This window comes from Balaenoptera physalus (assembly GCF_965194825.1).
Source record: "Balaenoptera physalus genome assembly, chromosome: 10".
NCBI classification, from domain to species: domain Eukaryota; kingdom Metazoa; phylum Chordata; class Mammalia; order Artiodactyla; family Balaenopteridae; genus Balaenoptera; species Balaenoptera physalus.
The window spans coordinates 66959716-66983085 of record NC_138889.1 but is presented as its reverse complement, the minus strand read 5'-3'; the positions used below and the strand labels follow the sequence as shown (position 1 = coordinate 66983085).

The following is a 23370-nucleotide window of genomic DNA, read 5'->3' as shown; positions in this document are numbered from 1 at the left end:
TTAAAATGTTTAACGGAGGTATATATCCTTTTAAGATTCCCAAACTTAAGTGACTTTTTCAGTTATCCAATTCACTACCCTACTAAATCACATCAGATAAAGAACTTCTGCTCTCTATATAATTTTAAAACAACCACTAAAAAGTATGCTATTAAAGAAAAATGGTCTCTATAGGGACCAAAGAACAAATATTATCCAGTAGTAAATAAAATGGTCTACACATATCTTAAAAAAAAGATTTTCCCTAAATAACACCTCTTTTCTATTCAGAAGAAAGGACATGCAGTGGGCAACACCAACTCTGAGTGCTGATGGCATGTTTTTCGAGGGCCAGAGAGATTTCCATCCACATGAGTCCTCTGAATCATACATAAAAGTTACTTCAAGAAAACCAACCTGAATTGTTTCAAGTACTCTATTAACAATAGAGAGTACAATCTACATCCAATAAAAGGCAATCCACTCCATTTTAGCCTCAGCCATGCTGATTTCTTTTTTGACCCCTTGGTTATTTAGAAGTGTGTTTTTTAGTTTTAAGGTATTATTGATTATTGTTGGTCACAGGACATACTTTGTATGATTCAAATTATTTTAAATTTATTGAGACTTGTTTTATGGCCCAGAATATGGTATGTTTTTTAAAATATTGGACTTTTTCATTCTCATCCAGAGAAAGCAATTGAGCTGCGACTGGCAAAAATCGATCATACTGCGGTTCACCCCCATTTACTTGACATGAAGATTGGACAAGGGAAGTATGAACCAGGCTTCTTCCCTAAGCTGCAGTCTGATGTGCTTTCCACCGGGCCAGCCAGCAACAAGTGAGTCAACCCCAGGGATTCCCTGATCCAGCTCCCTAGCCACAGTGGTGAGGGTTATACAGTATCTGGACCTAGACTCTTATCTCCAGAAGACCTTGACATTTGTAAAGTAAATATGGAGAAGACACACACTATCTAGGTTGTTCACTTGTTTGAACAAGGAAACAGGTGACAGAGTATCATCAGCTCCTGTCTCCACTGTGCAAATTGGGATAGCTCCATGCGTCAGGGCCTGTAAAAGGCCGGACTGCAGATGGGTTGAAATCATCTCATGACTGAATCCATACAACACCTAGCTAGCACTGTATCGTTAGTAAGTGGTGGTTGAAATAACTGAACTGAAAGTAGATAGCTTAGCAGGATTGCTCTTCTTCGTTACTTTTGGAGATGAGTGTATCAAAGCCCAGGCAGAGTTGAGTGAGTATAGATTTGAATCTGCAAGTGAAGTTTTTGTAGGTGTTTCAAGAGAGATATGTCTCTTGGGACTTCCCTGGTGGCGCATGCCAATGTAGGGGACATGGGTTCGAGCCCTGGTCTGGGAGGATCCCACATGCCACGGAGCAACTAGGCCCGTGCGCCACAACGACTGAGCCCGCACACCTAGAGCCAGTGCTCCACAACAGGAAAAGCCACCGCAATGAGAAGCCCACGCACAGCAACGCAACTAGAGAAAGCCCATGCACAGCAACAAAGACCCAATGCAGCCAAAAATAAATAAGTAAATAAATTTATTTTAAAAAAAGATATGTCTCTGTCCCTGGGGAATTATCTCTTTCTTGCCCAGTAACTGATCTTTAAGCTACCCTTCTCAAGGTTTCTGAGCTATCTCTGGTGATTTCTTGGTGGTTTCCCATGGCCAGCATTGGTCCCTAGACGTTTATGTTTTCTCCTGTCAGTTGACCTTACTTTCTTAGCAGAATATTCTTTCTTTCTTCCTTTCTTCCCTTCTGTCTTTCTTCCTTCCTTCCTTCCTTTCCTTCTTTCCTCCCTCCCTCCCTTCCTTCCTTCCTTTCTTCTCTCTTTATTTATTTATTTTTGGCTGTGTTGGGTCTTCATTGCTGTGTGCAGGCTTTCTCTAGTTGTGGCGAGCGGGAGCTACTCTTGCTTGCGGTGCGCGGGCTTCTCATTGTGGTGGCTTCTTTTGTTGTGGAGCACGGGCTCTAGGCGCACGGGCTTCAGTAGTTGTTGCACGTGGGCTCAGTAGTTGTGGCTTGCGGGCTCTAGAGCGCAGGCTCAGTAGTTGTGGTGCACAGGCTTAGTTGCTCCGCGGCATGTGGGATCTTCCCAGACCAGGGCTCGAACCCGTGTCCACTGCATTGGCAGGCAGATTCTTAACCACTGCACCACCAGGGAAGTCCCTCTTAGCGGAATATTCTTAATTGTCTGCTTTGATTCTGTCAGGTGGACAAAAAGGAATGCCCCTGCCCAGTGGAGGCGTAAAGACCGGCAGAAGCAGCACACAGAACACCTGCGTTTAGACAATGACCAGAGAGAGGTAAGACACCTTGAGAATGACAAGGAATGACCCTGTTATCATGCTACACCCTCCTTCTCTTTCCCTTTTCCTTGGCCTCTGGTCTGATTCAAATATCCTCCTCAAAAAGAAGGGTTAATAATAAGTTAGTTCCTGATCCCTGATAAGGGCCTCGGTTGTGACAAATCCAGGATGTACAGTGTTTCACAAGGGGCAGCAGGGCCACTAGCCATGTGCGTCCTCTCCCTGAACCAGATTTGCACCTCTGTTCAAGAATGATACCAGTGCTTGGAAGAGAACCTTTCACTGTCCTTTCAGTAGTCACTCATGCATGATACTCACTTCCTCCCAGGGGTTGGGAGAGTGGGAGGGGTGACAGGAACCTCAGAAGATAAGATTCTAAAACTTGGGAAAAATCCCTTTAAAATTTTTGAGGCTTTTGTGTGTGTGTGTGTGGTATGGTGGTAAAGAAGTTAATTTTGTTAGAGTGAGAAAGAGGAAAAGCTGAACTTGGGTTAATGCTGTGACTCTGTGAACCTGGGGAGGAGGAGCCTTTTTTCCTATTTTTTTCTTTATCTTAATTTAAAACAGGTAATCTTGACTTTTTTTTCTCAGAGGAGCAAAGGAATATTATTATCAGATGTGTGGGGATTGAGGATTCTTGAATTGACCTGAGTCCTTATTGCTTATAAGCTGAGTTTCTCAGCTCTACTATAACTTGTTCCCAGTAAAGTTTCTAGTTATAAACCTCAGGTTGGAGACCCTGCCTTACTGAGTTGCAGAGAACTTGTGAAAATGGAGCTTCACCTTCAGAAACCTATTTCAGCAACTTCTCTTTGAGAAAAGACCCTGCAGTTTGCATTTTATACAGATAAAATCCAGTAAAGCATGTTGTTTTCATATGTGTCTGGCGTCTCAATGAATGGGAAAATATTTTGCCTTTGCTGTTTTTTAAAGGAATAAATTAATATTGCAAAATATGGTTATGAATTTTTAACTGCTGGTTTATAGGATACAGTTGTACTTGGTGTTTTTGTGAGGGTGGCGTAATGGGTGTTGGGTGTAGGTGTTATTTTAAAAGTCTCCCCTGGGTCTTCCACCTCACCTCCATATTATTTCTTTCAGCAGTGTTTATTGAGTACGTTTTCTTGGTCAAAATCACTATAGTAAACACTTTGAAATATAAAGATGATAAGGAGGTAGCCTTGTCCTCAGGGAATACCAGTTTATTAAGGGAGCAAAGGCCATATGAAAGGGCCATATGAGAGGCACACCAGTGTTTGATCACTGATTAAAGAAAGCAGAGGTCAGTTCTGTCTGGGGTAATCTCAAACAAGACTGTTTGGAGGAACCAGCATCTGTTTAAGTCTTGAGGATGATAGGATTGTTAGGGACAAAGACGAGTATTGCAAATAGAGGAGATGGCAGGATCCAAAGTTTGGTGGTGGTTGTGTGAAGGAGGCTGTGGGCAGAATATTTGGGAGGCAAGAGGTACTGGAGGTAGCTAGCAAGTTAGGAGCAGGTAGCAGTAGTGCAGGTGATAGTAATTGAAGCCTAATCTTAGGGGCTGGTAGTAGGGGCAGATTGAGGGGCCAGAAGATAGAATGGACAGAATTGTACTACTGGAATAAATATGGGGAAAGAAAGAAGTTGGGAGTAAAAATGTAGGTTGTGAACCTGGGACACTGAGAGGATGTCAGTGTGCAGTTTACTACATTGATTTGGTTATATGTTAAAACAGACAGCATATGGGGAATCACCAGCAAATTGTAGAAAATCAGAAAATGCAGTTGTTGTTTTGAGTGTACACACATGTTCTTCAGGTCCTAATTTAGCAAGGATGGATATCTTTGATATGAGCAGAGGAATTAAATACCTCCAAACTTGGTGGGGAAAATGATTTTCCTCAATAGTACTCTGAGATTTGAGTTGGTCTGCCTACTCATAGGAGTTTGCACACTCACACATGTTGCAGCCATATGTTTTTTACCTCTTGTATCATTAAAGCCAAGAGGGCTTTACATTAGAAAAAACAGAATTAATTCATCATATTTTCTCAGTTTTCCCTACGATACAAGCACTGCATTTTAAACTTTGCCCTGAGCCTAGGAAAGAGGCAGTAAGAAAGTGCGGGGTGATAGTGCCCTCTTCAGGCCCCATCAGTACTGGTTGCCTGTGGTCTGTGTGCATGGCCACGAAGAGTCTTTGATTTTTCCTTTTGCTTTAGAAGTACATCCAAGAAGCCAGGAATATGGGCAGCACCATCCGCCAGCCCAGACTGTCCAACCTTTCCCCGTCAGTGATTGCCCAAACCAACTGGAAGTTTGTGGAGGGTCTGCTGAAGGAATGCCGCAACAAGGTGAGCTGTGGACACTTCTGAATGTGTATTTTCTTTGGCAGCCAAGATGAGACCAAGGCTTAGCTCTGACCACTCTTTTCTTGATTTTGAAAATATTGTTAATATAATGGGATAGTACTAATGTCAAGATCCTGTTAACTTGGAATTAGGTGTATCTGTTTTAAATAAAATATACCATTAATTGAGAGCAAGCACGCTTTGCTTGATAAAAACTTAATATGTATTCTTTAAAACTGAGAGACAGATGTAGTTTTTAATTTCAGACATCTTATGTTACTTAAAATCATTAATTTTAAGTAATATCTTAAGTAAGTAATGTAGTTGAATTGTCTTCAACAGATTAGTCTTACACGTATGCAAATGTTTTTGCCTCTCTGATTTAATCTGGTAGCACTGATCTCATGTGTCTAGAAACAAGAATTTGCTGAGTGCCTACTGTGTGCCAGATCAAGGTGTATTATTCAGTTTAAGCTTGCTGTTGGCATGTTTTTTTCCATTCTATAAGAATAGTAATTTTTTAAAGCTTTATTAAGGTATAATTGATATACAAAAAATTACACACATATAATGTATACATCTTGATGAGTTTGGACATATGCATACACTGGTGATACCGTTACCACCAATCAAGGTAGACATATCTGTCACTTCCAAAAATTTCCTTATATTCTTTTGTGTTTTTTGTTTGTTTTTGTAGTAAGAACACAACATGAGATCTGTCCTCTTAACATATTTTAAATTGCACAGTATTATATTGTTATAGGTGCTATGTTGTACAGCAGATCTCCAGAGCTTATTCTTCTTACCTATGAATACTGAAACTTCATACCTCTTGAGCAACAATTCCCTATTTTTCCCTCCCCACAGCCCCTAGCAACCACCATTCTATTCTCTGCTTGTATGAATTTGTTTGACTATTTCAGATACCTTATATAAGTGGAATCATGTAGTATTTGTCCTGTTTGGCGTATTTCACTTAGCATAATGTCATCCAGGTTCATCCACATTGCTGCAAATGGCAGGATTTCCTTCTTTTTAAAGGCTTTTTAAAGGCTGAATTATACTCCATCATATATATGTATATACCACATATTGTTTATCCATTCATCTATCAGTAGATACTTGGGTAGTTTCCATATCTAGGCTGTCATGAATAATGCTGCAGTGAACTTGGGGATGCAGATATTTCTTTGAGATCCTAATTTCAGTTCTTTTGGATATATACTCAGAAGTGGGATTGCTGGATCAAAAGATAGTCATTCTTTTTTTTTTTTTTATAACAGATTTGTAGAGATCTGCTTTCTTTTATTTTTTATCTTTAAAATTATTATTTCTAGTTTTGGTTGCATTGGGTCTTCGTTGCTGTGACGGGCTTTCTCTGGTTGCAGTGAGCGGGGGCTACTCTTTGTTGCGGTGTACGGGCTTCTCATTGTGGTGGCTTCTCTTGTTGCAGAGCACGGGCTCTAGGTGCGCAGGCTTCAGTAGTTGTGGCGCATGGGCTCAGTAGTTGTGGCTTGCGGCCTCTAGAGCGTGGGCTCTAGGCATGCAGGCTTCAGTAGTTGTGGCTTGCGGGCTTTAGAGCGCAGGCTCAGTAGTTGTGGTGCACGGGCTTAGTTGCTCTACGGCACGTGGGATCTTCTGGGACCAGGGATCAAACCCGTGTCCTCTGCATTGGCAGACGGATTCTTAACCACTGTGCCACCAGGGAAGTCCCAAGATAGTCATTCTTAACTTTTAATATTTTAGTTCAGAACTTAAATTTCTAATAAAAATACAGCCTTTCAACCAAGTCAGTATACTGTGCTTTTTAGGACAGTTGAACTAACTTGGCCCCTACTACATCCTGTTCATTCATCAAAGGAAAAAAAAGATTTTCCTGCATTTCAGTTTCTAAGTGATGCATTTTTATGGGATGAAATCAAATATACTTTCTCTTGCAGAAAGAATTATTACTGTTACAAGTTAGGTTGTTATACCAGTACTGATATTTTGAATTCAGGCATTTTAAAAACTTCATCAGTTAATTCTAAGTCGTTGATATCCATGATTTTTCCCAACAATGTTGTCTTTTCTCCCATCAAGAACATTGGTGATGCTGCCTTTCTTGAAAGAGGGCTTGTCTCTTGTCTCTGGGATTTGTTTTCCATGCCCCTTGCATTCATTCTCAAGTTTTGAAATGCATGCTCTGGCAGTGACAACTTTCTTATGTCTACTGCCTGGTCAACAATGATGGTGAAATATATCCTAACTTCAGATTTGTTAATATGTGGAAAAGTGTACATATTAGAATTGAAGAAACATAGTAATCAGCCTAACGCTATCAACTGTTGGCTAGCACGTGGAGCAACAGGGAACTCTGATACTGTTGGAAATGTAAATTGGTATGATTGCTTTGCAAAACAGCATAGCATTTATTATCCAGTATTCTTCTCCTAGCTATATTCCCTAGAGAAACCTTTGCAGCATGACCCAGGAGATATGTATGAGACGTTTACAGCAGAATTCTTTGTAATAGTCCCACACCGGAAACAACCCAAATACCACTCAGTAGGAGAATAAATAATAAATTGCAGTATATTTATACAGTGGAATGCTATACAGCGTGGAAATAGACAACAGATATATTGATCAGTGTGTATGAATTTCACAAACATAAAGTTGAGTGAAAAGAAAATAACAAAAGGGGATTCCCTGGTGGCGCAGTGGTTAAGAATCCGCCTGCCAAGGCAGGGGACACGGGTTCGAGCCCCGGTCCGGGAAGATCCCACATGCTGCAGAGCAGCTAAGCCCATGCGCCACAACTACTGAGCCTGTGCTGTAGAGCCCACGAGCCACAACTGCTGAGCCCGTGTGCCACAACTGCTGAAGCCCGAGCACCTAGAGCCCGTGCTCTGCAGCAAGAAAAGCCACTGCAATGAGAAGCCTGCACACTGCAATGAAGAGTGGCCCCCCTCGCCACAACTAGAGAAAGCCTGCACACAGCAACAAAGACCCAATGCAGCCAAAAATAAATAAATAAAATAAATAAATTAAAAAAAGAAAATAACAAAAAAAAACATACTGGCAAAACTAAACTACATTGTTTAGGGATACAAATATAGGTGTTAATCATTTCCTTGCTTTTCTGTAGTTTTAGTTTGTAAGTCAGAACAGTGATCACTTCTAGAGTGGGAAAGGTGACTGGAGAAGGCACATGGGATTCTTCAAAAGTATAGATAGGCAATGGGCAGTATTTTTTTTCTTAATCTGGTTGATGGTTATGATAGTCTAATAGTATACATTCACATACACACATATATGTGTCTGTATATGAGATATATTTCACAATAAAAAATTAAGAATAGTAACACTGGAAAGAAATATGCCAAAGTGTTAAGAGTTGTTGCTTCTGCAGGGTAGGGTATGGGGTGATATTTTTCCTTGCTCTTTAGATTCTTTTTTTTTTTATATAAATTTATTGATTTTTATTTTTGGCTGTGTTGGGTCTTCGTTGCTGCGTGCGGGCTTTCTCTACTTGCGATGAGTGGGAGCTACTCTTCGTCGCGGTGTGCAGGCTTCTTATTGTGGTGGCTTCTCTTGTTGTGGAGCACGGGCTCTAGGCGCACGGGCTTCGGTAGTTGTGTCACGTGGGCTCAGTAGTTGTGGCTTGCGGGCTCTAGAGCGCAGGCTCAGTAGTTGTGGCGCACGGGCTTATTTGCTCCATGACATGTGGGATCTTCCCGGACCGGGGCTCCATCCCATGTCCCCTGCATTGGCAGGCGGATTCTTAACCATTGCGCCACCAGGGAAACCCCTAGATTTTTATATGTCACAAATTTATAACATGATTAAATCTTCCTTAGGAACTTGGATTCAATATTTAGGCAGCTTTAGGTTCAAAGACCAGATCTGCTTCTTTGCTGTGTGAATTTGGGCAAGTTACTTAAGTTCTCTGACCTCAATTTCCTTATCAGTAAATTGTGAAAAATAATAATACTTCTCATAGAGTTATTAGACTTAAATGAGATAATGTAATACTTAGTACAGTGCCTGGCACAAAGCTGCAATTATCATTATTCAGTGTGTTTTTTTGTTTTTGTTTTACAATGAGCACGTGAAAAATTTTACCTAAAAGTAAATTATTCCTCTTCAACTTTTCATCCCCTTGATGGATACTTTAGATATATTTCTAGGATTAAATGCTGAAAGGTTTGTTTAATAGGGTCAGTTAAGCAGTCAGAGTCAGAGAATGTCAGAGATGAGCATGACCAAAGGGTTTTATTCAACTCTTTTCATTTCATAAATGTAAAAACTTAATCCAGAGTGATGAAATCACTTGCCCAAGGTCAAATAGTGATTTCTGTGTTTTTATTTTCTTTGAAGAAGGCTCTCTACTATAACCTGACCTCAGTGGTAGAGAATAAATACACTCTTTATCTCTGGGTCTTACTCCCAGCCCAGCAGATATGCTGGGCAGTTGGCCACAACCCTCTCTAGTTGAATGTGATCTGGCTAACTGTGGGTGTCTAATCTTACCGACTCATTTCTTATAGACCAAGAGGATGCTGGTGGAGAAGATGGGCCGAGAGGCTGTGGAGCTAGGGCACGGGGAGGTGAACATCACAGGGGTGGAGGAGAACACCTTGATTGCCAGCCTTTGTGACCTCCTGGAAAGGATTTGGAGTCATGGGCTACAAGTGAAACAGGTAATGAATGTCTGGCCTCTCCCTGTTGAGCAGACTGTCTTCCTGTTTTTGCTTACTAGCTTTCCCACACTTTTCCAGCTGGCTGGCTTTGAAGAATGGTGCATGGTGCTTTTGGAGTGAGACTTGAAATAGTTCAACAAATAAGTAAATAAATGTGACCCAAGCCATCTTCTTTAAAAATAAGCTTTATAAATCTGTGTATTTGTCAGACATTTTAAAAGTGGCATCTTTTTTCCTGCAAATAGAGCTGAAGGCCAAACTGATAGGTCCTGTTTGGTAGCTGGTCCTAGTCTGGAGATAGAACACAAAGGAAAGAGAACTTGGAGCTCAGGAAGTACCAAATGTATTTTAAGGGTCCTTCACTATTTGTACATTCCCAGTGGGAAAAGGTCTGTCATTAACATTTCTTTTATATGCAGATAGCTTAACCTTCTAAAGATTTGAGAGAATACCAAAAAAGTTGAGTAAGTTTGATTTCTACTGCTTAATACCAAGAGAATCTCCTTATTTCAAAATACTGAACTTTGAATAACTAGGCAAGATGGACAGCTTACACTTTCATGCATTTTTAAATTTGAAAAGAACTTGAAAAGTTTTCAAAAGCAGTTTTATTATGGAAAAATTAGGAAATATATATAAGTATCCAGCAAATATTTAGTTAGGGCCTGCAGTGTGCCAGACACTGTTGTAGGCACTTGAAATACCTCAGTGAATAAAGCAGACCAAGATCTCTGCACTCCTGGAGTTTTCATTCTCATGGGCATAGAAGCAATCTACCTCATCTGTCCTTCAAAACATTTTTCTGTGCGCATATGCCCATGTACAGCTGTATATTTAAAAATCCAACAGAACTGCAATGAGATACCTTTTCACATCTACTAGGATAGCTAAAATAAAGAAGACAGACAATAACAAGAGTTAGTAAGGATGCAGAGAAATTGGAACCTTCAGATATTGCTGATGGGAATGTAAAGTGGTGCAGCCTCTTTGGAAAACAATCTGGCAGTTCCTTGAAATGTTAGAGTTATCATATGACCCAGCAAGTCCATTTCTAGCTATGTACTCAAGAGAAAGGGAAACATGTCTATGTAAATATGTGTATGAAAATGTTCATATTCCTAGCAGCATTATTCCTAATAACCAAAAGTTGCAACAACCCAAATGTCCATAAGCTGGTGAATGGATAAACTGAATGTGGTGTATTCATACAGTGGAATATTTTTCAGCAATAAAAGGAATGAAGTGTGGATACATGGTACAATATGGATGAAATTTGAAAACATACTAAGTGGAAGAAGTCAGTCACAGAAGACCACATAGTGTATGATCTCATTTATATAAAATGTCCAGAATAGGCAAATCCATAGACAGAAAGTAGATTAGGGGTTGCCATAGGCTAGGGAGGGATAAGGAGTGACTGCTAATGGGTTTTTTGGGGTGGTAAAAATCACCTAAAGTTAGGTAGTGGTGATGGTTGCACAACTCTGTGACTATACTGAAACAGATTTTTTTTTTTTTTGGTACAGAACTTTGTACACTTTATAAGTATGAATTTTATGGTAATGTGAAGTATGTCTCAATAAAGCTTTTTTTAAAAAATCCAAATGGGATCATACTGTACATAATGTTTTGAAACTTGTTTTTTCTTGCCTCAGAATATCTTTTCCATGTCCTTAACTAATTAGGTGATAGTATAGTAAGTGTTTAAGAGCTGAGACTATAAATCAGATAGTCCTGGGTTTAATTCCTGCTTTAAGTTTATGAAACTGAGCATGGTACCTAGCTTCTCTAAGCTTCTGTTTCCTCATGTGTATGATGGAATTTTAAAAGAACCGCCTCTACCTCTGTAGGGTTCTTGTGAGGATTTGATAAGATAATTTGTGTAAAGCACTAAGCTCAGAGCCTGGTATCTGGGAGTTTCTCTGTAAATGTTTGTGGTTATTCCTCTAAAATCTCAGTTTTAATTGTTTCCACTGTATAGATGTGCAGTACTTGAATCAATCCTTTATTATTGGTTGTTTGAGTTATTTCTGATTTTTCAGTATTACAAACAGCGCTGTGATTATAGATTTTTAAAAATGTTAATAATTGTGTATCACATCCCTAAAATGTTGAGAGTCTTGTAGTATAGTAGCAACACTGTGGGCTAAAACCTATCTTTCAGGGTTGTTATGATAATTAGATGTAGTAAAAAAAGTACCTGGCATGCGGTGGGTATGCAGCTTATGACAGCTCTTATTATGCTGGGTTCTACATGAAGGATTTCTCTTTCTTTCCTTTTCTCTGTAATAAATGAGTAGAATATACATAATCATTTTATCATTTTCTTTGAAGTTTAGCAAGCCTGGCAATATAGTTGAGCTCTTTCGGTTTTTTGGTAAAACATATGCCTCCCAAACTTCTTGATATTCTCCATAAAAGTCTTCAGGGAGTTAGTGAGGCATTAAAAAAATGATACCATATCATCACAGGTGTTTTAAACCTGTGCCCTGAGGCTTTGCAGCTATATCCTTCAAGAATTCCCATAGCTTGAGGAATTTCTTTTGGAGCCCATTTGATCGCTCTCTCAGTTTGGATAGACAGAGGCTACTTACTGGTGAGAAACCAGTAGAGAACAGTGGGGGCTTTTCAATTGAGGTTCCATTTTGTTCTGAGCCCTGCTTTTGGAGCTCTAAAAGTGAACCACTGACAGTGTCGCAGAAGGAAGTGAGGGTCTGTGCCTGCTGGTAGGGATTGTTCAGTTGGGGGTTGAAATCCCTATCTTTGTGGGGTTCCTACAGCATGTTCTCCTTAGGCCTCCATTTTGTTAGCCTGTGTTTAGACTACTTTTCTCCTGCTGAGACATTCTTCAGTTATGTTGCAGTCCAGGGATTATAACCTGGCTCCCTGGTCTCTTCCATCATGCACCCGATTGCGATCAAATTCACTCTCAGAGGGTGATCTTATCGCCTCCCTGTGGGGGCACGTTACTGAGCAACTACCCATAGTATCTGCTTAGAAAGTAGAGAGAACCCGAACCGCAGTTTTTGCTGCTGGCCTCCTAGGTTTTGTTATTAGCTGCCTGCAGGGCTGCCTGCCGCAAGTCCTCATAAAAACCTCTGTTATCCTCACCATTCTCTTTGGCTTTCGGTGACATTTTCCGAGGACATGGACTTTCTCCTTTAGTATATTTTCTGACAATTAAAGGTGAGGTTTGGTTTTCTCATACTGTTTTTGTAACTGCTGCCATTTGAGGACTGGTAAATGAAAAGGGGTTGTTTCTCATCTTTCATGCATGTGACATTCTTGGAGAATCTGGTGCTATATATTGTGTGGCCACATTCCCAAATGGGTAGTTGGACTGTATTGAATCTTGCAATCCCAATCAGGCCCTTTGCAAAAGAGGAAAAGAATAATCCATGTCTCCTGAACTAGAAAACCCCCAGTGCCCTGTCACTAGGCTTCAGCCCAGCTGCTGCTCTCTCACTCTTGCCCCGGCTCTCCCTCCTCCCCAGTGCAATCACTGAGCACCCGGGCGTCCTTCTGGCACAGTGGCCTGGTGTTGCTCTTGCCTTTGGCTCTTCGGTATCGTTGCATGTGAGGACTCTCTGGTGACCAGCTGTATTTTACTTCCAGACAGTTCTGTTAAGGGAGGCTGCCTTCCTCGTCTGCCCAGATTTTGGGGATACAGTGATGAAAAAGGCTGTCTCTGCCTTTTTAGGGGCCTATGCTATGGTTTCAGTAAATGGATGGATGAATGGGTTTTTAGAAGTTGTATTACTAAATCAAAGAGCATGAATATTTTAAGGTCTCGTATTGTCTTCTACATACATTGTATTAATATACCAGTTAGTAACAGTTTAGGAGTAGTCTCATTGATGTTGTTGAACAGCTGTTTTCTCAAACGTTTGGTAATTCAGTGAATTAAAAAAAATGGTCTTGTCTAGTTTTAACTTGTGTGTTTTTTAAAAAACTGCCATTGAGGTTGTTGGGTTTTAAGTTGGTTAAATCTTGTAGGAAAGCCTAACATACAGCAAGTTTATGTCAACAGCTTGCTGATCTATAGATGAGGGGTTTTTTCCATTCAAATGCTTGATTTTTTTCCCCCCAAAACCGATCAAGTTGGAGGTTAAAAATAAAACAGATCCTTGATATTCTCAGGGGGAAAATCTTGAGACCTTAAATCCTCACATTCATTCCAGAGAATAAAATTTTCTTCAGAAAATATAACTTCAGAAGTTAAATGCTCTCTTCCAGAAGCAGCCGTATAGCATCATTATTAACAGCAGTGGGTCTAATATTAGATACACTTAAGCTTGCCCAACACTCTACTTCCTAGCTGTGTGATCTTTTACAAGTTCCTTAGTCTTTCTGATCCTCAGTTTGCTCTTTTCTAAAGAAAATGAGGATAGAGGTACCTACCTTTTAGGACTGTTGAAAGCATTAAATAGAGTATTGTATTTTAAACATTTAACATAGTGCTTAGTTCGTAGAAAAACTCAAGACATGGTAGCTTCTGTCCTTATTATTACTCTTACTTTTATGAAATACAGACACTAAGTGACTTATAAAATGATCATAATAAATCCTACTATTAAAACAAACTTATACTACATTTATATTATATCAACTATATAGGAACATTTACCATGAATCTGAAATAAAGTTTTGAATCCCATAACAAGGGTCACTGTGTACTGAAGGATGACTAGAAAGAGACAAAGCAGTTGCTGGGTGACCAGCTAGGCTTATTCACTATGTAGGCAAATTGCTTCCTTATGTCAGGCTTGAGAATGCTGTGCAGATTTGAGCCTTGGTAAAATGACAAATCACTGCGTGTCTCCAGCAGTTTAAACTGCAGCTTTTATGTTTTCAAATGCCAAGGTTCTGCTGTGTCGACTATAGTATATCTCAGACTTGCAGTTAAGTACCGGCCTCCTTTCCTGCAGGCTTCTTCAAAGTACCTTCCACAGTAAATCCCCATCCTTGTGATGACTTACCCTCCCTAGGCTGCACTAAGGGCAGGAATGCCTTTAAATATTTTAGGAAATTCGGGAGCTGTTACAGAATCTTGTAGGCTCGGTATCCACTCCTCTGTGCAAAAGCCATCATGCACTACCCAAGCTGACCTTCAACCAACAGACCATTTAGAGATTGATAGGTTATTTGCTTTTTTCTTTCTTATCCACTGGTCCATTCCCAGGCTCTTTTTTGGCCATGTCCTTCCTATTCCCAGTGGGGGATCTTTTCTTTTTTCTGTTCCCTTCCATTCTTTATATTTCTCCTGGATTTTAGTAAGGGGATATATATTTGTATACATTGCATCTGGGTGTACATCGAGCTAACAAATAGGACAGATACTTTTTAGCAAAAGCGCATATCTATATGTTCAAATTATCTCTGACTCTATTCACTAGATGCCTTGCCCTTAGAAATCTAAACTGATAGATATTTCTCCCTTGCATTGGTTCCAGGGGAAATCAGCCTTGTGGTCCCACCTGTTACATTATCAGGAAAACCGGCAGAGAAAACTCACATCAGGAAGCCTCAGTACCTCAGGTAAGATGGTCTCTGCACCATTGGACAAACTCCCTCCACTCACTTTCCCATCCCCCACTGAAGTGATCATCTGTAGCAGACTGTTCCAGGTCAATGAAGTCTTCACTCTGTAATGTTTAAGCCACAGGGCTCTCTGAACCACAGAGCATACCAAAACCATGGGGTTTGCTTTTATTATGTGTTTCTATACACTTGATCAGTGAGATGGAAGATTTATATCAGCAAGAGGCCAGTCTTAGAATAAATTTGGGTTTTAAATGAATTTGGATTGATACTGATGTCCTGTGTTTAGAGTGTTTTCAGAGTCTTTTGTTTTATTTCTGTGAGATGAGCATTGAGATGATCTATCCTATCAGTTAAGAGAGCCTGTTTGTCAGTGTCCTGCCTTGGAACTTCTCAAAGTCAAGGCCTGGTGTGCATGATCCCTTCCACTTGCTTTCTGTTTCTATTTAATAAAAATATCAGAGTTGGCATGGACCCCAGAAATCATCTAGTCCAGCCCCCTTGTTTTACAAGAGGAGGAAACTGGGATCCAGAGAGGAATTTAATTTACTCAAGGTCACACAGTGAATTGATAGAAGAGGCCAGATCAAGAGCCAGGCCTCTTATCTCCGGCCTACTGTTCTTTATAACATCCTGCAGTGTCCCTTCCAGGACAGTCTCCCTCCTTCCTTTTCTTCTTGGCAGCATCACCCCTTCATACCATCCTTCATTCTCCTCTCTCTGCCAGGGAGTTTGTTTAACTTTCTTAGATGTTCTTGTCCTAATGGTAAAGGTCAGTTTAAGTGGGGGTGAAAAGGTAGGCATATACTCAGTGTTGTCTTTGCCCTTGAATTAGTTGATCTCATCTAGCACTGAACATGGGGAAAACAGCTGGCAAAAAACCAGGTACAAAAGCTCCCTAAGTAGCCTCATAAGGAGTTTTTTGTCCACTTTCTGAGTATGAGAGCAGAGGCTTCTCAGGAAAGCTGTAGAATTTATTGGCAAGGGATAAAACTGTAGCCAAAAATTATCAACAGCTGAATGATGAAGATACTGATTTTAATTGTTGGGCCAGACATGAGGATATAAAGGTATTGTATCTAGAGGTCCTAAGCATCCTGGATCATGTTCTTTACATATTCCCTTGGCTCTTTTGTAGTCCATTTTGAGGCAAGAGCAGGGCATGAGTAGTGGCTCCTAGTGGAAGCACTGCTTCCATGGATTCTGATGAGAACACACTGGATTAGGAGCCAGAGGATCTGTGTTCCTTCCAGTCCTGACTTTGCCACTTGGTGACTGGGGCAAAGCAGCTAACCTCTCTGAATTTCAGTTTCCTCCTCTGTGATACCGTCCATGGCTATCTTATAAGTTGTTACAGAATTAAGTGAGATAATATGCATAAAAGTATAAAATTTGATACCTAGTAGGTACTTAATATTCATGAAATGATTGATCAAAGTGTTACCAAAGTAACCCCAGCTTTTTTCTGTAGATATTTGTGATTTGAGATAAGAAGGGTAGTCAGCTATTTGGGTATACAGATCTCTTTGGACTTAACCAACTTTTTGTTCTAGGAATATTTCTTGATTCAGAACGGAGGAAGTCTGATGCCAGCTCAGTCATGCCTCCCCTGAGAATCTCCCTCATTCAGGATATGAGGTCAGTCTGGGCTCATTTGTAATAAGCCACTAAAATCCTGTTTTCAGTTGCTGCTTAGGTGTCCACTTTATTTATTTATTTATTTTTGGCTGCGTTGGGTCTTCGTTGCTGTGCGCAGGCTCTCTCTAGTTGTGGCGAGTGGGAGCTACTCTTCGTTTCAGTGCGCGGGCTTCTCATTGTGGTAGCTTCTCTTGTTGCAGAGCACGGGCTCTAGGTGCGTGGGCTTCCATAGTTGTGGCATGCAGGCTGAGTAGTTGTGGCGCATGGGCTTAGTTGCTACACAGCATGTGGGACCTTCCTGGACCAGGGCTCGAACCCGTGTCCCCTGCATTGGCAGGTGGATTCTTAACCACTGCACCACCAGGGAAGTCCAAGGTGTCCACTTTAAATAGCAGAGTCTCAGTGACCTGGGCTTCTACAGTGTCTCATTTAACCAGAAATCCCTCCTCATTGGTCCTGTGCTTCATGATGCATTTGTAGAGCTGTACAAGCAGTTGTGTTTCCTAACATTTTTGGAGAATTACACCAGAGTATTTCCAGGCCTGAGACCTCTGGGGTTAGCCTTGCTTTCTAAAAGCTGTACTGGCTTCCTCCCCAGCCCCCCAAATTATGGTGAGCCTATCTGGCAAAGTTATCTGGAAGCTCAGGATTTAGAGAACAAGAGAGATGGACTCTCTCAGGATGCAGTAGGGCTCCCTGGCCAGGCTTCCTTTGGTGTTACAGGGGAGGTATTGATAGTGAGTTCATCTCCCACCCTACCCTCCACTCCCCTTTTCCCATTCCCCCTTCAGGCACATCCAGAACATTGGGGAAATCAAGACTGATGTGGGAAAAGCCAGAGCATGGGTGCGACTGTCCATGGAAAAAAAGTTACTTTCCAGACACCTGAAGCAGCTTCTCTCAGACCATGAGCTCACCAAGTAAGGCCACTCCACCTGGAGTAGAACCAGCTCCTGGGAATGGCGGGAGGGATTTGGAAACCCCCGTGGGAAGGGAGGGGTATTCGGTATATCATTACTGCTGAATTCAGCTAAACTCAAATTGCATATGAAGGTTTTGCAGCATTTCTTCTTTTTTTCTTTATTCCTTTCTGTGTAGAACACTGTTGTACACTTACACTGCAATATTTTTTATATTTTCCTGTAGATGAATTAACTCTTTTGGCACTGCTCAACACAGCACACTTGTTTTAGTAGGAACATTCAGACATAATCAGTTGACTGCATGCTCTCTAACTTAGTTCTTTTTTTTTTTTTTTCTAACTTAGTTTTAAAGGCCTGGATTCTTCGGGCCTCTGGCCACAACCACTCCAGGAAACAGTGGTCCTCCCTTTTGGCTGTTGGTTTCTCTTCTGGGACCTACTATGGTTTATCCAGGCTCTTTCAGCCATTGGTCAACCAATGAGCTCTTGTTGTGCTCTACCTCGGATCAGTTCCCATAAAGAAGATGGGAGGACTTTTCTTGTTTTGGTGGTATATTCTTCCTGAAGTTTTTGGTGATGTAACATTTCTTCTTCTTCTTTATCTGTAGAAGAATAATTCTGTTATATCTGTTCTCCCTACCTTCTTGATCTATATCCCCCCCCCCCAAATACCTTTCTTACAGAGGTAGTGAGAAGGATGGAATCCTCGTTGGATACCTCAGAGTTTTGGGGGTCCTCCTCTCCTTGTGGCACTCAAGTGACCTGTACACCTGTTGGGCATAGGGCATTTTCTTGGTCTCTTTCCTGTCTTGAGGGGGAAAGGATTGGAGAATTAAAAAGAAATTAAAAAGAAACTTCTAAGATATACCCTATCTCTTTTGTTCTCTCCTGAGCCTAGGCCAGCCCAAAGTAACCAGGTCCTTGCTCTTCCTCACTCCTAGGAGCCACTAAATCTACAGTTCCCTTCTCTTGATTTTATATCCTTTGCATTCATTCCATACCCTAGTTACTAGAGCAGGAGTGGGGAGGAAGGCTGTCTCCTTTCTCTGCCTCTCAGTTACCACCTCTCTGTCTTTTCCTAAATATAATATGTTTGGTTCTTTCTTCACTGGCAAGCCTGTTGGGCATTTTTCTTTTTGGCATTTCCTTGGGCATTTTCATGGTATCCTTTATTATGTGACTTCCCTGTGGACGATAAAGCAGAGAAGTGGACCTTGGGGAAATTTTGTGTAAGTGAATTGATTAAACCTGAAGAATCTGTTTTTATTTAAAGTGAAAATGTAATTTTTTAGACTTTGTGTGTTTAAACCACAGCAAGAAACCAGTTTCAAAATCTTATAGGTTAGAGAGCTCACTTTGAGAGGTTACAAAATAGCAATTCTTAAAGTGCTTACATTTGATTCCCTCTAGTGACGAAAAAGTTCAGAAATAAAATTTGAAGGTTGGAAGGACAACTAAAAGAGAACAAGTGAACATTTAAGCCTGGAGTTTGGAAGGGAGTTGTTTGCATACCAGATTCTAGAGGACAGTTGTGTGTCCTGGGAAAATCTGTGGCTGTGTGGGCACTAGGGTCTGACAGGGCAGGAGTGATTCCTGTGGGCCGGTGTGGGCATCATCTGTCAGGCGATGCTGCAAGTTGGCAGGAGGACATGGCAGAGAGGTAGCCGAGAGGGAGTCAAGCCCAGGAACTTTATGCAGGTCTAGGGCAGTGGATAGGTCTAGGGCCTGTGAACTTAAGGGCCTAGGCAGGAGCAAACAGGGCACAGACTTTGGTGAGGAGACTAATTTTGGTTTCTTTAAACTGTAGCCCTGTTAGAGGACAAAAGCTCAGAATTTACTCCAGTGAGTAGAAAATGAGAGTTTTGCTGCCACAGATTGCGTTTTGGGTGGGATATAGGGAGAGAGAAAGGTGTGCTTCATCAAAACCTACCTACTACTCCATCCTACCCTCTCTCATCTTTCTCCTAAGTTTGCTTAAAGCTCCAGCCACATCAGACCCCTCACACTTCTCAGGATGTGTTCAGCCCTTTCAGGGCCTAGTCAGAAGTCTTCTTTGCCAGAGTTTGCCTAGACTCCCCGGAGACTTAGTCCATTCCTCCTCCAGGCACCCATAGCATTTGTTACAGTATTTGTTCATTCTTTTTTTTTTTTTTTTTTTTTTAACCATTGGTGGTCTATATTATCATTATCCATTTGTTTGCCACTTATTAAAATTTGCTTTCATTGGAGGCATGAACCATGTACCTCTCCCAATACTCCTTCTCCCTACCTCGGTTCACAGTTTGGAGTTCGTGTGACTCCTTGCTTAGCTTTACCTCCCGCATACACATTTCAGGTCCTTATCCGCTGTTCCATCTGTCTCCTTACTTACTGCCACTCCCTAGGTTTCATCCTCATGCCCCTTTCACCCTTCAGCTGTACTAAATTCAAATTTCTTGAAGTTAGTTATGGCTTTCCCTTTACTTCTAAGAAACCTATTACTTGTAGGGCAGATTACAAACTCTTTAGCCTGAATATTTAGGGCCTGCCTTCATTTTACCCTAGCCAGACTTTTCAGTCTCATTGCTAACTGATCACTTCTCTGAGCCCTCAACTCTAGCCAAACTGGCTTTTATACCCTGTCCTTCTCCTTCTTCTACAACCCCTGTCTAAATTTGTGCTGTCCTTCAGGCCCTCCTGTTCTAGGACCATCGAAACTTCTGGGTCTTTAAATTCCCAGAGAATGCCTTTCATTTGGCAACTCATTATGTCTTATACTGTGGCCTTTATCAGATTTATTCATCTAGACTGTATGTGAGGATAGGTGCTTCCCTCTCCAGCACCTGCACAGAGTAGGTTTTGGTTGGCGAATTTTCTGTGGAAACTACCTTATAAACTGTCTAGGTAGAACCTCACAGGTCTACTGAATCCCATACCTCTCTGGCATGGTGACTGCAGTCTGGGCAGGCAGGACAAGGACCTTCCTTTGTTCTCTGTGTGTTTCTTGTGCTGGGGGCCTGTGCATTTGGCTCTCTGTGTCCCTGCTACTTGGGGAAGGTACCATTGCTGTGCAGGCCCAGAAGGCCTGCAGTGTCAGGCAGAGGGGTTGGCCTTTGATGAGTGAGCAGTGGATGAGGGGTGGGGATGGGAGGAAATTGAAAAGAGGGGAAGGACATCGTCTGCACAGCTCTTCGTTGCCTGTGACCTGGATCATTCCATTCCTTGCCTCTGAAGCTGTCCTCAGCTTACATTCACGTTCAGAGCAGTGTTCTGACTTGTGGGTCTCAGGTCTGCTGAGGGTCAGAGACTAGCCCTGGTAAGGAATGGTGACCACAGACCTCCTGCCATTGCTACTCCTACACCATACACTGGGGTGATGCCCTATAGAAACCCTCAGGTTAGGAAAGAAGATCCCATGACATCTGACACTTTACATTATAGTAACGTCAACTCTTGGACACAGGTGGAATTTGGTTTTTGTTTTTCCTGCTGTAGCTAAAGCCACTTTCCCTCTAGCCCTCAGTTGGAGTAGCTGGCTTTGTTCCTTTTTTCGGTGGCCCTAAAGAGCTTGAGGCTTGACTCACATTCTTCCCTTAGCTGTGTCCTTCCAGAACTGAATAATTCTAGCCTCTTACCCCTCCTTTTGTCTGGGAGACTGATGTATCGCCTCTTCTCCGACAGAAAGTTGTACAAGCGCTATGCCTTCCTGCGCTGTGATGATGAGAAGGAGCAGTTCCTCTATCACCTCCTCTCTTTCAATGCCGTCGATTACTTCTGCTTCACCAATGTCTTCACAACTATCCGTGAGTAGCCCTGTGCTCCCCACTAGCCTTCCCAATGCCAGTCTTCATGAGCCTGTCTGAGGCTAACTTACTGTCCCCTTTTTAAAGAAGATTATCACTTGTACTTTCTTCTGTGGGGAGAGAGGTGTACTTGCCCCTCCTTGGAGGTTGTATTTTCTCTCAAGCTTCTTACTCTTGTTCTGAACTAGGGAGCTCAGCGCTTTTGGCCATTGTGTTGTCACTGTGGTCCTGGGCGCTGGGGGCCTAAGGTGGAGTGGGGTGTGGGGGGTGAAGTTCACTGCCCTCCCTGCACACCTGTAAAGAAATCTCCCTCTTGTTTTGGGCTGAGAGAGTCATTCAGCATCACAGAAAGTTTCAGACTAGCCCCCAGGGAACAACAACTCTTCCTGAAGTAGCAGAAAGAACTCCAGATGGCAGTGGGAGGTTTGGGTCCAGGCCCTGTTCTGCCCTAACTCATTATGGATCTGTGAGCAGTGTCTACCCCTGCAGTGGGGCTCAGTCTCCCTATTTGCAGAGCGAGGAAGAGGGTTTAAAATGGTCTAAGGAAGGCTCTTGGAGTCTCAACTTTCTTTGGTACTAGGATGCTTTGTTTGGTGGGGGGTGGTCTGAATTTGCCCCATGACTAGTTGTTTGGCCAGTGACTCAGCAGCTTCAGCAGTGTGGACTCTTGTTCTATATGACACCCATCCTCCCTCTCAGAGAAAAGGGTTGTAGGCGTCAGTGGAAGCAGCACTGGACTGGAATACAGGAGACCTGGGGGAAACTATTTCCCTCTCACTGCCTCAGAAAAGGCATTGTGATACCTGCCTGGCCTCTCTGGAGATTGTTATTAGAGTCCTTGATATGATAGAAAAGTGCTCTGAAAAGCAATTCAGTGCAGTGTTGAGTTGGTGATATTGTTTAAGGAACAGGTTTACTTAGCTCTGAGCTTGCAGATGGGCTTGGATTTGGATGTTTGGGTGATAACCCTCGGAGGAGTGAGATTGAGGGGAAGATTAGCTAATATTCTAAGCCGGCCAGAGACTGGGTCCTCAGGACCTGCTGCTCCGGGCTCTGTACCAGGAACCCCAATCATGCCAGCACGCCTGGGGCAGGTCAGGGCTCTCTCAGGTACGGGAGGGATTCCTGATCCCCTCCAATGCCTTTGTGGCTTCCCCTAAACAGTGATTCCTTACCACATCCTGATCGTACCAAGCAAGAAGCTGGGGGGCTCCATGTTCACCGCCAACCCATGGATCTGCATCTCGGGAGAACTGGGTGAGACACAGATCCTGCAGATTCCCAGGAATGTGTTAGAGATGACCTTCGAGGTACGTGTTATCGGCGACCACAGCCCCAGGCTCTATGGGGATCTGAGTTTCAACAGCTACTTTGGGAAGCTTTCTCCAGGGTTTTAGAGGCCTTGCTCTATACAGTGTTATGCTTCAGCACAGCTGACCTGTCCCAAGACGATCAGAAGCCAGAGCCAAGGGTTGACCTGAGGACGGGGGAGCCTGCCCTGTCTAAATGGTTTCTGGCTGGAAGGCACCCATCTGGACTTGCATGCCTCCTTGTCCATGGTGTATTGAGAAATCCCCAAGAGTTCTTTCAGCTGCTGAGCCCAAATGTTCACAGAGGGCTCCGACTGCTCTGCCATTTCCAGAGCCTTCTGCTCCCAGGCCCTAGTCTTCCTCCAGGTAGTGGTTTCTTTCTTTCTCGGCATCGTCCCTCATGAGGTAGTACTATACTGCCAGCTTTGGCAGTAGGTGGAGCCATGAGCTCTGCCCCTGCAGGTACTGGGGGGCCAGGTTGCAGGGAGCCAGTCAGATGTGTGCCTCTGAGGAGTGTGGTGCTTTTCTTCTGTTTTCTTGACTTACCCCATCTTCTCTGTTTGGCTGTTCTCTCACAGTACCAGAACTTGGGGAAGCTCACTACGGTGCAGATAGGCCATGATAACTCTGGGCTGTATGCCAAATGGCTTGTTGAGTATGTGATGGTCAGGAATGAGATCACCGGACATACCTACAAGTAAGTGTTCCCTCAGCTATGCCCTGAGACACTGGGGCTAGGTGTACCACCAGGGGCTGTGTTTGATGCTTGGGTATGTGGGGTTCTCAAGGAGACCTTTTAGGTTGTGATAGGCTGAGGCAATTTCCTGTTTGGCTCTGC

At 42.4% G+C, this 23370-nt stretch overlaps 1 protein-coding gene and 1 long non-coding RNA gene across 4 annotated transcripts in view; one reads left to right on the top strand and one right to left on the bottom strand.

Moving 5' to 3' along the window:
* LOC309668375 overlaps positions 1-23370 on the bottom strand; it is a 485025-nt gene that overhangs the window by 91307 nt on the left and 370348 nt on the right. The window lies entirely within an intron of this gene.
* Positions 1-23370, top strand: part of DENND5A (DENN domain containing 5A) — a 110573-nt gene that overhangs the window by 81756 nt on the left and 5447 nt on the right. For all 3 annotated transcript variants that reach the window (XM_082478056.1, XM_082478055.1, XM_082478054.1), the window contains 10 exons: positions 671-821; positions 2223-2316; positions 4523-4654; positions 9187-9339; positions 14793-14877; positions 16434-16518; positions 17310-17438; positions 21101-21222; positions 22387-22532; positions 23111-23229. In XM_082478056.1, coding sequence (XP_082334182.1) covers positions 671-821; positions 2223-2316; positions 4523-4654; positions 9187-9339; positions 14793-14877; positions 16434-16518; positions 17310-17438; positions 21101-21222; positions 22387-22532; positions 23111-23229 — 1216 coding nt within the window. The remainder of the gene's footprint in view (positions 1-670; positions 822-2222; positions 2317-4522; positions 4655-9186; positions 9340-14792; positions 14878-16433; positions 16519-17309; positions 17439-21100; positions 21223-22386; positions 22533-23110; positions 23230-23370) is intronic.